The sequence below is a fragment of the Gossypium hirsutum genome, chromosome A06 (assembly GCF_007990345.1).
Source record: "Gossypium hirsutum isolate 1008001.06 chromosome A06, Gossypium_hirsutum_v2.1, whole genome shotgun sequence".
NCBI classification, from domain to species: Eukaryota; Viridiplantae; Streptophyta; class Magnoliopsida; order Malvales; family Malvaceae; genus Gossypium; species Gossypium hirsutum.
In genome coordinates this window covers 91,842,271-91,855,795 of record NC_053429.1, presented here as the reverse complement: position 1 = coordinate 91,855,795, position 13,525 = coordinate 91,842,271, and the positions used below count along the sequence as shown (strand labels likewise).

The following is a 13,525-nucleotide window of genomic DNA, read 5'->3' as shown; positions in this document are numbered from 1 at the left end:
GCAGCCCAGTCGTATTTACAAAGACAAGCCCATTTCAGATGGAAAATACAAGGGTAGAGAGCTTTGAATGTGGGACCTCTCTTGCTGGTTTAGTCCTCCTATGAATTTCAATTTGGGAAAACACAATTATAAGAACTTGGAGAAGAGATAACAATATGCAAATAGGTATATTTTTCACGGATCTCAGATATAAAGTTCAAAAACCAGTATAAACTTGTAACAAAATTCATTTCAAAACCGCCAAAGCAAGGCAGCAATTATTATCAAATGAATGAATTGGTAAATGGTAAAGGAAAAACCAAAATTTTTCTACAGCATTCAATCCCAAACTGTAGACATCTTAATGTTTGTAAGTTGCCCAGGGACCTTTTAAATGCCACTGGTATCCCTCCCGAAAATAAAACGCCTTATCCAGTCTGAGACCACCAATGCCCTTGTGCGCCAACTGACTTGCTTGCTGTGTTTTAACAAAACAAGAATATATTTTAGACACACGGCCTCAACAAATCGATTTCTAAACTAACTCTCATTCATATTCAGAAGCAAGAAGCTTGGTTTAGTACCTTGCGTAGACAGAATACCAAAGCCATTGCTCACTGTGTCCTATAGACACCCAATCACCTGGAAGTTGTGCAGCTGTTTGTTCCCCTCCCAAAGGAGCAAATTGTCCCAAGTGTCTGTACCTGTAAAAACATCAACCGCATTTATGACAATGGTATAATTTTCCTCGGATGTTGTATCAAAACATTAGATTAAAGCTATCATATTGATTGCTTTCCCCTGTCAAAGTTTGAGTGATCTCATCTCTCAAAATCTGAAACGCTGATAATATGTTCAGTTTGTACCTGAAGGGATGGAATCGATGACGACCTGTTCCCCTGAACCTAGGGGGACCTTCAGGGTTCTTTTCACACTCCTCCATACGGTTGAAGCACTTCGCAAGATAGGCGCCTTGCTGATTTGCAACCTGAAACATGTGGATGGTTAATGCCTTGGAAATGCATTAATTTAGTCCCACTGTGCACTAAATGAACTAAAATAATTACCTGTGCTGTTGCTGGAAGATTCTTCATCTGAGAATCGACCTCAGAAAGAGCTGATTTAAATTCTTCAATATTCAGCTCCATGGATTCCTTTGCAGCGTCCCCTTTGGCTTCCTTCAAAAGATCAACCATGTTACGCACCTGCTTGTTCTTCAGATAAAGCTCCACTTGAGGGTATCTTTCACAGATATCATCAATGATCTCTTGAAATTCTTTCACTGTAAGTGTTCCCGAGTTGTCCTTGTCTGCCTTTCTAAATATTTCTGATATATCTTCCTAAAATTTATTGGAAATTACAAGGAACAAAGAAATATCAATACTAGCAATAACCAAAAATCATTAAGAAATAGCAAAACATTACAAATAGGTACCATGACTTTCCGCTGGTTAACAGTAGCACAGTCGCCAAGTGCATAAATGTTACCAAATCCCTCAACTCGCAGCCATTCATCCGTTGCTAAAGCACGCCTATTACCCTTTTACAACAGAATTCATGGTGGCTCAGAGAGTATAGTTAGACGAGTTGTGCAAACTAATTGGTATGAGTGACCAAATATATATTACCTGACCAATTTGCTTCATGAACTCCTTTATGAGAGGACGAGGTCCAATGCCAGTTGACCAGAGAGCCATTCCATATGGCGTTGAAGTTTTTTCGCCATTACCTCTAACTTTTGTAGATATTTCATTTTCATTTATGCCGGTGACCATTGACCCCAATTTCACATCAATGCCATCTCTTCCAAATTTCTGTTCCGCGAAATTTGTGATTCTTTTGTCAAACCTGAAAAGAAAAACGCCTTAAAAGCTTCATATAACTTCAGATTGTGAAATAAATATCTTAACATAAACACTAAAGCTTCTCAGTTCTCAGTGATAGCAGGTATCAGGATAATGATGATGATGGAAAACATAGGACTACTTATCTTTAAAGGGAATTTGGACATTCACATTCTTACATGTTCAAAATATGATCTGTAGCCTCAAGAAGTGTTATTTTCACCAAGTCTTGGACATTTGGATATAGCTTGACCACATCCTCATTGACAAAGTCATGAAGTTCTGCTGCAAATTCCACACCAGTTGGGCCACCGCCAACAACAACAAAGTGAAGGATTTTTTTTCTCTCCTCATCACTTAAATTTGGTAAGCTTGCCTTCTCAAAGGAATCAATAACATTCTTACGAATCTTCTGAGCATCATCAATTTCCTGCCCAAAGAATCTTGCTGCTTAGAATGAAAGAAAACAAAACAAAACAAACATAATGGTATTAAGAGAAGCGAAAATGGTTTCTATCACATGTTTCCCCAATACTAAATAAAGCACGGAAACAGAGCTTACCTTTAGGAAATGGCAATTTTCCATGACACCAGGGGTATTAAAGGTGTTAACCTGAGCTCCCACAGCTATAATAAGGTAGTCATAGTCTACCGCAAACACTTCTTCCCCCTTTGAATGGCTGTCTATAGTAGCGCGACAGTAAATTTTCTTATTATTGGGATCTATTTTTACGCATTCAGCTTCAGAGTAACTGATGTTCACATTTTTCTGCTCAAGCATGAAACAGGAAACCATCATCAGAATTCATTTAGAATTGGTTTTTTCTGATTTCCACAATATACAAGATCTTATTTTCATTGACAAATCCACATTACCTTTCTGATGATGTTGCGAATTGGCTCAACAATGCTGCGGGCTTCTACTTTGCCACATGTAACACTTGGTAGCAATGGGGTGAACACAAAGAAATTACGAGGAGAAACAACCTGCACCTCAAAATTAGTGTTATTCAGGCTCTTCAGGAAACTCATTCCTCCCCAACCAGTTCCAAGCAGCACCACCTTCTTTTTCTTGGGAACTTGTTCAGATGAAGCAATTCGACGGTCATCATTAGATGCCACCGCATCAGCATGAGCAATATGGCCCTTACTGCCATTGAATGCGTTTGCTTCAGCATAAGCTATAAGGCTCCCACCACTGCACCAAAAAAATGCAATAGACTTAGAGCTGAAGGAGAATGCTTAATGGAAAGTTTCAAACATACAGTTCGTTTTTAACTAATCTTGAGAAATTAATAAATTACGCACTCAAGCTCCTAAACTTTGCAGATACATTCAAACAGGACAAATTTTTAGATCTTTTCCCATTTCCTTTACAATTTTAAAGAAGCAAATAAAGCTTCAATTTTCCTAGCGTGCATAATTCACTGACACCGGCCTTTAGGCAGAGATGACAGTTCTCTTCCTCCCTATAATTCAAAACATATTTGCTCTGTTCTTCAGACTTCTGACAGAGCATTTCAATATTCCAAATTTCAGCTCAAAATCTCAAAAAAAAAAAACATCATTCATCAGATGGGCCTAAAAACAATCGCCTATCTAAATGCAGAGAGAATCTACAAACAAAAAACAGCATGAACCACAAATCAATATTAAGAAACTAAATCTATGATAATAAAAAAATAGAAACACAAAGAGGCACTCAGGTCATGCTTAACAACTTCATAGAACCAAAAAGCAAATAAAATATTTGTATATAAAGTTATAAACACAAGAAAAATGCTTAAAAAATGGGGGAAAAAAAGAAAGAAAGAAGGAATGAAAAAAGCACCTGATAGTAGAGACGACGATGACCTTAGAAAGAGAAGGATAATCATTAAAAGCCCTGGATAGTCTCCCGAAGAAGTTGAAGTTCCTCATCTTGGTGCTCTGTAGATCTGTTCTTTTACTTGTTTAGCCTATATGAACCAAGAAAACTGGAGGAAAATCACAGAGAAAGCGGTTACGTATTAAAAATACAAAAAGGCAGAAGAAGAAAAAAAAAGAAAAAGAGTAGATGAGAAACGCGAGGTTCGTGGCGTTGTCACACGATGGTTCCAGGTCTTTACTACCTCGCTTTCTTTTTCAATGACTTGGAGAGCAAGGCAGAGGCGGCAATGTGCTACTATATTTATGGAATCATTATTATATAATTTTTGGTCAAAATATTTTAATGAATTAAATATTAAATAGTATCTGGATCCTTAATTGCGCCGCCGTCACTACATTATGACCGCTACGTCTCTGTGAAAAACCTGTGTCCGTTGGATCCATCAATCCTCGGAATTTATTTTTTCTTATTCTCTTTCTTTAATTTAAGAGATTTTTCAATGATTCATGTTTTTTTCTTGGATAGACCGTTGAACCTAATTAGGGTTTTGAACCCCACCCCCCCCCCAAAAAAAAATTACAAATCATATGTAATATATTGATTTCCTTTTAACAATCAATTCTTTTTATAAAACAATAAAGGGTATTTTTGTCATTTAAAATAATGTAAAATTTTAAAAAATATGAATTTGAATTTAAAATACAGTAATTTTCTTTGTCTTTATTATTTCATTAAAAGCTTCATTTTATTTTAGAATTAATTATTTATATATAAAATTTTATTCACTCAAATCATAATCTTGTTATTCTAAAAGTTTTATTTTATTAAAAATTCAAAATTTAAAATTTAAAATTTAAAATTTAAAATTCTAATTAATTAAATTTTTTATATTGGCTGTCTAAAAAAACTCTTATATTGACATTTTAAAAATTCATGATAATGACATATACTAAAAAAACAAATTAATTAGAATTTTAAATTTTTAATAAAAATTAAAATTTAATCTTTGAACCATAAATAAAACGTGTTAAATATCAAGAAATAAAAAATATTTTAATAATCACTGAAATCAAAATAAAATAAAATCATGAAGCCTTCCTAAAATTAAAGGCGGGAAAAAAAAAGAAAGAAAGAAAGGCAGGCGTAATATTGGAAGAGAAAAGTACATATACAGAATGAGCATATAAAGGACAGGCTGTTAATTGCAGAATGTTAGGTGGTCAAATAGAAGGTGGTAATAAAGTCGGCAATTAGCATGCTTTACGTCATTGTTTTGTACACACACCACAAACATTGCTGACAACCTCCATGTTTTCCTTTGCCGCAAAGCATATTTTTCATGTTCTCTTTTGGTAATCAATAAGCGGTCCATAATTTATGGAATCCAATTTATTTTTTTTAAAAGTAAATAATATAAATAATGTATGGTGGCCACTCTTAAAATATCAACATTAACATACTAAAATCAATATAAGTATCAAATGTTTTAAATATGGATTTTAACCTGTCAATGGATTCATATTCATGTTCAAATTCTAATTTATATTATTTTTAATTCATTTTTATATTGTGAGCCAATTAAATTATAAAAATTAAAACAACTTATTTTAGTTATATATGTTGGGAAGAAACCGAACAACCGAAACAAAGCGAAAGCACAACCGGTGTTCTTTCTCTCCTTATAACTCCTGTAAAAATTATGGCAAGCACAATAGCACAAGATATGTTCTCTAGCAACCTTAATCAACCACAAATCAACTAATGCAACCACAACAAAAAAAATAGAGACACCGATATTTTTACGTGGAAAACCCCTCTAAATTAAGGGTAAAAACCACGGGACTTTAGAGTCCGATAAAGAGCTCAACTATCATCAAATGTTCAACTACAAGATCACAATATCAAGCCTACAACAAGCATTCAACACCGACAAGGCTAACAACATGTAATCTTTAGCAAAAGAGAGAAAAATGAGAGAACATCACCAAAAACGTAGCTGCTGAAAAATGGGTATTTCCGACGCTACAAGACTCGGATGAAAAATCCGACCGTACAAAGTCAAGAACACCTTATCACCTAGCTGCTGTCCAAAAATCAGCTCAATCGAACCACGGATGGACCTTCGATCGAAGAGTTGATCACTGCTGCACCAAGCTTGAAAATCTGATTTTTTTCTATTCTCTCTCTCTATTTTTTCTTTAGCTCTCTGCAGAAAAATTTCTGTCCACTCCCGTTAATAAGCCAAAAAATTGGCTTTTGACAAAACCAAAAGAAAAAGGAAGGCAAAACATTTGTGCCAGAAAATATGGGTTTCCCACATAGTGGGACCCATACCCAACAAATCTCCCCCTCCAACTATGTGGGGAATGCCTCCATGCCGGAGGTCAAACAACATGCTTCAAACTTTCCTCTTGGTAAGGCCTTCGTCAACATATCAGCACCATTATCATTAGTGTGTATCTTCTCAAGCTCTAACAGCTTAGCTTCAAGAACATCTCGTATCCAATGGTACCTCACATCAATATGCTTAGATCTAGCATGAAAAGTTGAGTTCTTACCAAGATGAATAGCACTCTGGCTATCACAGTACAGGACATACTTCTCCTGAGTAAAACCAAGCTCATGCACAAACTTCTTCATCCAAAGCATCTCCTTACACGCTTCGGTTGCTGCAATGAACTCTGATTCGGTGGTGGACAATGCAACACACTTTTGCAGTCTCGATTGCCATGCCACAGCTCCCCCTGCATAAGTGATTAAGTAACCTGAAGTAGATCTCCTCGAGTCAATGTCTCCGGCCATGTCTGAATCTGTATACCCAACAAGAACAGGTTTCTCATTGCCGAAACAAAGTTTCATGTTGGAAGTGCCACGAAGATATCTCATAATCCACTTCACTGCATTCCAATGCTCTCTGCCTGGATTAGAAAGAAACCGACTAACTGTACCAACGGCATAAGCCAAGTCTGGTCTCGTGCAAACCATTGCGTACATCAAACTACCCACGGCTGAAGAGTAAGGAATTTTCTGCATCTCTTCCTTCTCCTTTTCTGTGGAAGGACTATGCTTAACACTCAATCTAAAGTGCATAGCAAAGGGAGTATTCACCGCTTTAGCTTTGTCCATACTAAACCTTTGAAGTACTTTCTCAATGTACCTCTCTTGTGATAACCATAATTTCTTGGCCTTTCTATCACGTGTCAGTCTTATGCCAAGAATTTGCTTTGCTGGCCCCAAATCCTTCATTGCAAAGGATTTACTCAACTCTTGTTTCAACTTCTCAATTCTAGAAGCATTCTGACCAACAATAAGCATATCATCAACATAGAGCAAAAGAATAATAAAATCATCACCAGAGAATCTTTTAACAAACACACAATGATCAGAAGTAGTCTTCTTGTAGCCTTGCTCCCCCATAACAGACTCAAACTTCTTGTACCATTGCCTTGGAGCTTGCTTCAAACCATACAAGCTCTTCTTCAATCTGCACACATAGTCCTCTTTCCCTTGTGCAACAAAACCCTCTGGCTGCTCCATGTAAAGCTCTTCTTCCAAGTCACCATGAAGAAAAGCAGTTTTCACATCCATTTGTTCAACCTCTAGGTCATAACAAGCTGCCAAACTCAGTATAGTTCTGATAGAGGACATCTTCACAACCGGAGAAAATATTTCTTCAAAATCAACCCCCTTTTTCTGAGTATAACCCTTGACGACCAATCTAGCTTTGTATCGTGGAAATGAAGACTTCTCTTCTTGCTTCAACCTGTAAACCCACCGATTCTTCAAAGCTCTTTTGCCCTTAGGCAGTTTCACCAATTCAAAAGTATGGTTCTCATGCAAGGATTGAAGTTCGTCTTTCATCGCTTCAACCCACTGATCTTTGCATTCACTCTCCATAGCCTCTTCATAACATTCAAGTTCTCCCCCGTCAGTCAAAAGAACATATTCATCAGGAGAATACCTGACAGAAGATTGTCGATCTCTGGAAGACCTTCGAAGTGGAACTGCTGGTGGAGCTATAGGTGCTTGTTGTTGATCATTCACAACATCATCCATGGGAGTATCAAAGTCACCTATAGTCTGATGGTCACCACTAACATCACCATGCACAACATCCTGGATAGGATCTGGTGAAGAGTCTAGGGGAACCGGATTCACATCGATCAAGTCACCACTACCTTGTGAATCCACTTTCTCCGTCTTATCAATGTCATCAATGGTCTGATCCTCAATGAAGACAACATCTCTGCTTCTCACGAGTTTCTTCTGAACTGGATCATAGAGTCTATAACCAAACTCACCATCTAGACCATAACCAATAAAAATGCATTGTCGAGCCTTGGCATCCAACTTGGATCTTTCATCCTTTGGAACATGAACAAATGCTTTACAACCGAACACACGTAGGTGATCATATGACACGTCTTTACCAAACCAAACTCTATCTGGCACATCACCTTTCAAAGGAACACTAGGAGACAGATTTATCACATGTGTCACTGTATTCAAAGCTTCAGCCCAAAACGATCTTGGTAACTTTGCATCTGACAACAAACATCTGACTCTCTCAATCAATGTTCGATTCATTCTTTCAGCTAACCCATTTAACTGTGGAGTCTTTGGTGGTGTTCTCTGATGTCTGATTCCCTGTCGCAGACAATACTCATGAAACGACCCTGTGTACTCGCCACCATTATCAGTACGAATGCACTTCAACTTCTTCCCAGTTTCCCTTTCAACTGATGCTTGAAACTGTTTAAACACCTCAAAGACTTGATTTTTAGACTTCAAAGTGTAAACCCATAGCTTTCTTGAACAATCATCAATGAAAGTCACAAAGTAAAGTGCACCACCATGTGATCTTACTTTTATCGGACCACAAACATCTGAATGGACCAACTCTAGCAACTCTGATTTCCTATGAGGAGGATGGCTTCTAAATGAAACTCTTTTCTGCTTTCCTGCTAGACAATGAGTACAATTCTTCAGTGTAGCATTCTTTAAACCTGAAAGTTGATTCTTCTTCGCTAAACAGTTAAGCCCCTTCTCACTCATGTGACTGAGTCGTTTATGCCACAACTCAGTTGAGTTGTCATTCAGTGTCACATTCACCGTCTCTTGAGAAGTCAAAGCTTGCATCAAGTACAAATTTGAGCTCTTCTTTCCTCGAGCCACAACCAAGGAGCCTTTAGTCAGCTTCCACTGCCCTTCACTGAAGGTGTTACAAAATCCCTCATCATCAAGCTTTCCTGCAGAAATCAAATTCAAACGGACATCCGGTGCATGTCTGACATCCTTGAGAGTTAACTTTGTTCCATTGTTACTTACCAAGCTAACATCTCCCATACCAATAACCGAAACCAAACCATCATTACCCATCTTCAATACCCCAAAATCACCAGGAGTATAAGATGTGAAGAATTCCTTCCTCGACGTGACATGAAGTGATGCACCAGTATCAATCACCCAACTAGTCTCGTCGCATGCTAGGTTGACCAAATTCTGATCACAAATAACTAACAAATCTTCACGAGTAACAGTAGCAACACGCTCGGATTTTTCATCGTCATTCCGGTCGTGTTTATCACCACCACCTTTGTTTTCTTTCTTCCACTTGAAGCAATATTTCTTGATATGACCTTTCTTACCACAATGATGACACTCAAGATTCTTGTATCTTGATCTTGACTTGCTTCGGCTTTTATCTCTACCCTTTCCATCTTTGTCTCTGTTTCTCCCCCTGTTCTCGATAACCAACACCTCGGACTGTGATGTAGAACCCTGAGATCTTCTTCTAACCTCTTCATTCAACACACCACTCTTAGCCAAATCCAAAGTAATAATACCCTGTGGGGCAGAATTAATGAGTGAGACTCGAAAGGTCTCCCAAGAGTCTGGTAGAGTAGCAAGCAACCAAAGTCCTAAAATCTCGTCATCAAATTTGACACCCATACCAAGCAACTGATTCATCATACTCTGAAATTCACTAACATGGTCAGCTATAGACATTCCTTCTTTATATTTCAGCGCCATCATTTTCTTCAGCAAAAATAACTTGTTATTGCCCGACCTCGAAGCATACAAGCTTTCAAGCTTCTCCCACAATGTTCGAGCATGTGTCTCCTGATCAATGTGATTGTAAACATTTTCTTCAACAAATTGCCGAATAAAGCCACACACTTGTTGATGCTCAAATTCCCATTCTTCATCACTTTTCGAATCGGGTTTTTGAGTAGTAAAGACCGGAAGATGCAAAGCCTTCACAAACAACAAGTCCTTCATTTTATTCCGCCAAAGTTGATAATTTGTGCCATTCAACATAATCATCTTGCTCGTATTAATTTCCATAATTATCTGACACAATAACCAAGCTCTGGTACCAGTTTGTTGGGAAGAAACCGAACAACCGAAACAAAGCGAAAGCACAACCGGTGTTCTTTCTCTCCTTATAACTCCTGTAAAAATTATGGCAAGCACAATAGCACAAGATATGTTCTCTAGCAACCTTAATCAACCACAAATCAACTAATGCAACCACAACAAAAAAAAATAGAGACACCGATATTTTTACGTGGAAAACCCCTCTAAATTAAGGGTAAAAACCACGGGACTTTAGAGTCCGATAAAGAGCTCAACTATCATCAAATGTTCAACTACAAGATCACAATATCAAGCCTACAACAAGCATTCAACACCGACAAGGCTAACAACATGTAATCTTTAGCAAAAGAGAGAAAAATGAGAGAACATCACCAAAAACGTAGCTGCTGAAAAATGGGTATTTCCGACGCTACAAGACTCGGATGAAAAATCCGACCGTACAAAGTCAAGAACACCTTATCACCTAGCTGCTGTCCAAAAATCAGCTCAATCGAACTACGGATGGACCTTCGATCGAAGAGTTGATCACTGCTGCACCAAGCTTGAAAATCTGATTTTTTTCTATTCTCTTTCTCTCTATTTTTTCTTTAGCTCTCTGCAGAAAAATTTCTGTCCACTCCCGTTAATAAGCCAAAAAATTGGCTTTTGACAAAACCAAAAGAAAAAGGAAGGCAAAACATTTGTGCCAGAAAATAAGGGTTTCCCACATAGTGGGACCCATACCCAACAATATATGCTTAGGATCATATGTTTCTATCGTTTATATAGTATTTTATACTTTTTTCACTAACATAAAAAATATAATATTTATTTTCATATTATAAAATAAATATTAAATAAAGCTATAATTTGATTCTATTTGAATACTTATCATATTTTAATTTATAAAGCACAAAACTATTCACTCTATCAATAATTGAGCTGAATCTGGTGCATTATAAGGGATTTACCTTTTCTATTGATTCCTACGAATTGGATAAAAAACATTTCTTGAATGAGATATTCAACTCCAGGGATGAATCGAAAAAGAAATCTTTATCGACTCTACCTCCTATTTTTTATGAATAAAATGAATCTTTTTATCGAAGGATAAAAAAAATAGGTCTGAATCTCCTGCAGGAATGATTTGGAAGATCCAAAACAAAAATAGTGGTATTTGTACTAAACTAAATGTATTAATTTAGTGTTGGAACATTCCAATATGTATAATATTTTAATAGTTATAATTGAAAAATTACAAGTGATTCAAAAGTTATATCTTTTAAATATTGAAAGTTTTGTCACTTGATTAATTAATAAAGAATTATAACTATTCAAGTCATATTTGTTGAATAGCTATGTTTTTTTAAGAAATGTGTATAAATAAGAGCGAAATTTCCTTTGCATGGAATATCAAAATTGAGAAACACAAGTTATTAACGTTCTTCTATCTCCTACTATCTTTTTATAGAAATTGATAGTTTTATTGTATATTGCTATGTTTTTTGTGAGTGCAAAATACAAACAATCATTATGCTTCATTTTATCCTCCAAGTACATTTGTTTGTAACTCTTTTGCACCCCAAAATATAGGTGAGACAAATAAAACTTTAAAAAAGTGATATAGTTACACACCTTGAAGCCTTCAATAAATTTATCTTAAGTTTATTTTTATTCTTTGTACTAATACAAATGGTTTGAGTTGAGCCGAATCAAGTCAAAAAAATTTCGAGTTAGTCGAGTTGACGAATCCTATATTAGTAACTGAACTCAATTTGATTTTTTTTCTAATTGAATTGAATCGAGTAAAAAAATTTCGAGTCAATTCGAGTTGAGTTAACAAATCCTACTATTTATACTCAATGTTGCGTTTACATGGACCGATTATTTAACTAGTAGACGAAGTACAAAATTATTTAACTATATAAAAAATATAATGATTTTGCCTTTTAACTTAATGGGTAAACATTTATCAAAACGACATAGTTTTGCCTTTTAACTTAATAGTTTTGACTTTTAACTTTAGAAAAGATAAACATTTATCATTCAAAATTATGATGAGGAGAACAAACTAACCATAGTCGACCCATGCAAATGGTGAAAGTTGTTTCATGTATATAGTGGGGCACCCTTGAAAGACCCACTCAAGAATTTATTAAGTATAATCGTAGTCAAGTTATAAGTCTTTTTTTTTTATGCTGAGATAATTGTTCGAGACTCTTATACTAGAAAGGGCGACTTGTAATACATGTATGGATCAATAATTGTTCAATGTTAAAATTTAGAAAGTTATTACTACTTATGAAAAATTTGTATAGACTAATAGTGTTACAATTTAGTGGTAAGTATATAATCTAATTAGGGTTATAAATCAATTGATTAGGAGTTTATTAGGTATAAATGATTAATTATAACATTTGATATCCAGGCTCGGTGATCGGATTGAGTATGGGGTGTTACAATTTTAGTTATATATGCTTAAGATCATATGTTTCTATTGTTTATATAATATTTTATATTTTTTTCACTAACATTAAAACATAATATTTATTTTCATATTATAAAAATAAATATTAAATAAAACTATAATTTGATTGTATTTGAATACTTATAATATTTTAATTATATTTATGAAGCAAAAATTGTACTAAAATAAATGTATTAATTTAAGGTTGGAACATTTTCAATATGTATAATGTTTTAATAGTTATAATTGAAAGATTACAAGTGATTCAAAAGTTTAGTTTCTTAAATACCGAAAGTTATGTCACTTGATTAATTAAGAAAGAATTATAACTATTTAAGTCATATTAGTTAAATAGTTATGGTTATTTAAGAAATATGTATAAATAGGAGTGAAATTTCCTTTACATGAAACATCAAAATTGAGAAACGCAAGTTATTTATGTTCTTCTTCTATCTCTTACTATGTTTTTATAGAAATTGGTAGTTTTGTTATACATTGCTCTGTACTCAATGGAATGTTTTTGTAACGACTCAAAAGTCAGTGGAGTAAAAAATGATGGTTTCAGAATGTTGTTTTCCAAAGATAGAATTAGTGAATATAATTTATTCATAGTTACGAAGGTATTACAGTATTATATTGAGGTTGATCTAATAGTTTTCATTATTAGAAAGTTAGACAAGGTACAAGTGTGTCGGTTCTAAAGTCGATTATTTTAGAAATTGAGGCATCGGGACCTCGTTTCTCTAAATTGGACTCGTAAATATTTTTATTAAATATTTACGGAGTTATATTAGAAGTGAATTAAATTTTTGGTTATGTAACTTTGACGAAAGAATGTTTAATTAAAGTGAATGGACTAAATCAAATAAGTTATAAAAGTAAGAATTAACACTAAATTATTAAGTTGGATCTAGATTAAGGGACTTATTAAACAAATAAGCCATTATTTATATAAGTATGTGATGGTGGACGGTTATAGTAATATTATAAGTATTATATGTGCTA

The 13,525-nt window shown here is 35.0% G+C and overlaps 1 protein-coding gene across 2 annotated transcripts; it reads right to left on the bottom strand.

The window, feature by feature from the left end:
• Positions 1–156: 156 nt before the first annotated feature.
• Positions 157–4,240, bottom strand: LOC107945928 (external alternative NAD(P)H-ubiquinone oxidoreductase B2, mitochondrial). 2 transcript variants are annotated; one of them, XM_041115686.1, is made up of 11 exons: positions 3,935–4,240; positions 3,655–3,799; positions 2,700–3,021; positions 2,386–2,592; positions 2,003–2,253; positions 1,608–1,827; positions 1,415–1,519; positions 1,047–1,319; positions 846–967; positions 564–683; positions 157–457 (listed from the first exon to the last, which is right to left on the bottom strand). In XM_041115686.1, exons 2-11 carry the CDS (start codon positions 3,741–3,743, stop codon positions 370–372), a joined length of 1,797 nt encoding a protein of 598 aa, XP_040971620.1. In that variant the 5' UTR covers positions 3,744–3,799; positions 3,935–4,240; the 3' UTR covers positions 157–369. The 2 variants fall into 2 exon arrangements, with proteins under 2 accessions (XP_040971620.1, XP_016735585.1); XM_016880096.2 differs by having other exon boundaries at positions 3,655–4,240.
• Between the last annotated feature and the right edge of the window lie 9,285 nt (positions 4,241–13,525).

Coding starts and splice junctions, on each gene's coding strand:
- LOC107945928 (XM_016880096.2), bottom strand. CDS start 3,743: ATGAGGAACTTCAACTTCTTCGGGAGACTATCCAGGGCTTTTAATGAT. Junction 2,254..2,385: donor AAAATTGCCATTTCCTAAAG/GTAAGCTCTGTT, acceptor TTCTTTGGGCAG/GAAATTGATGATGCTCAGAA. Junction 684..845: donor CATCGATTCCATCCCTTCAG/GTACAAACTGAA, acceptor ATGTTTTTACAG/GTACAGACACTTGGGACAAT.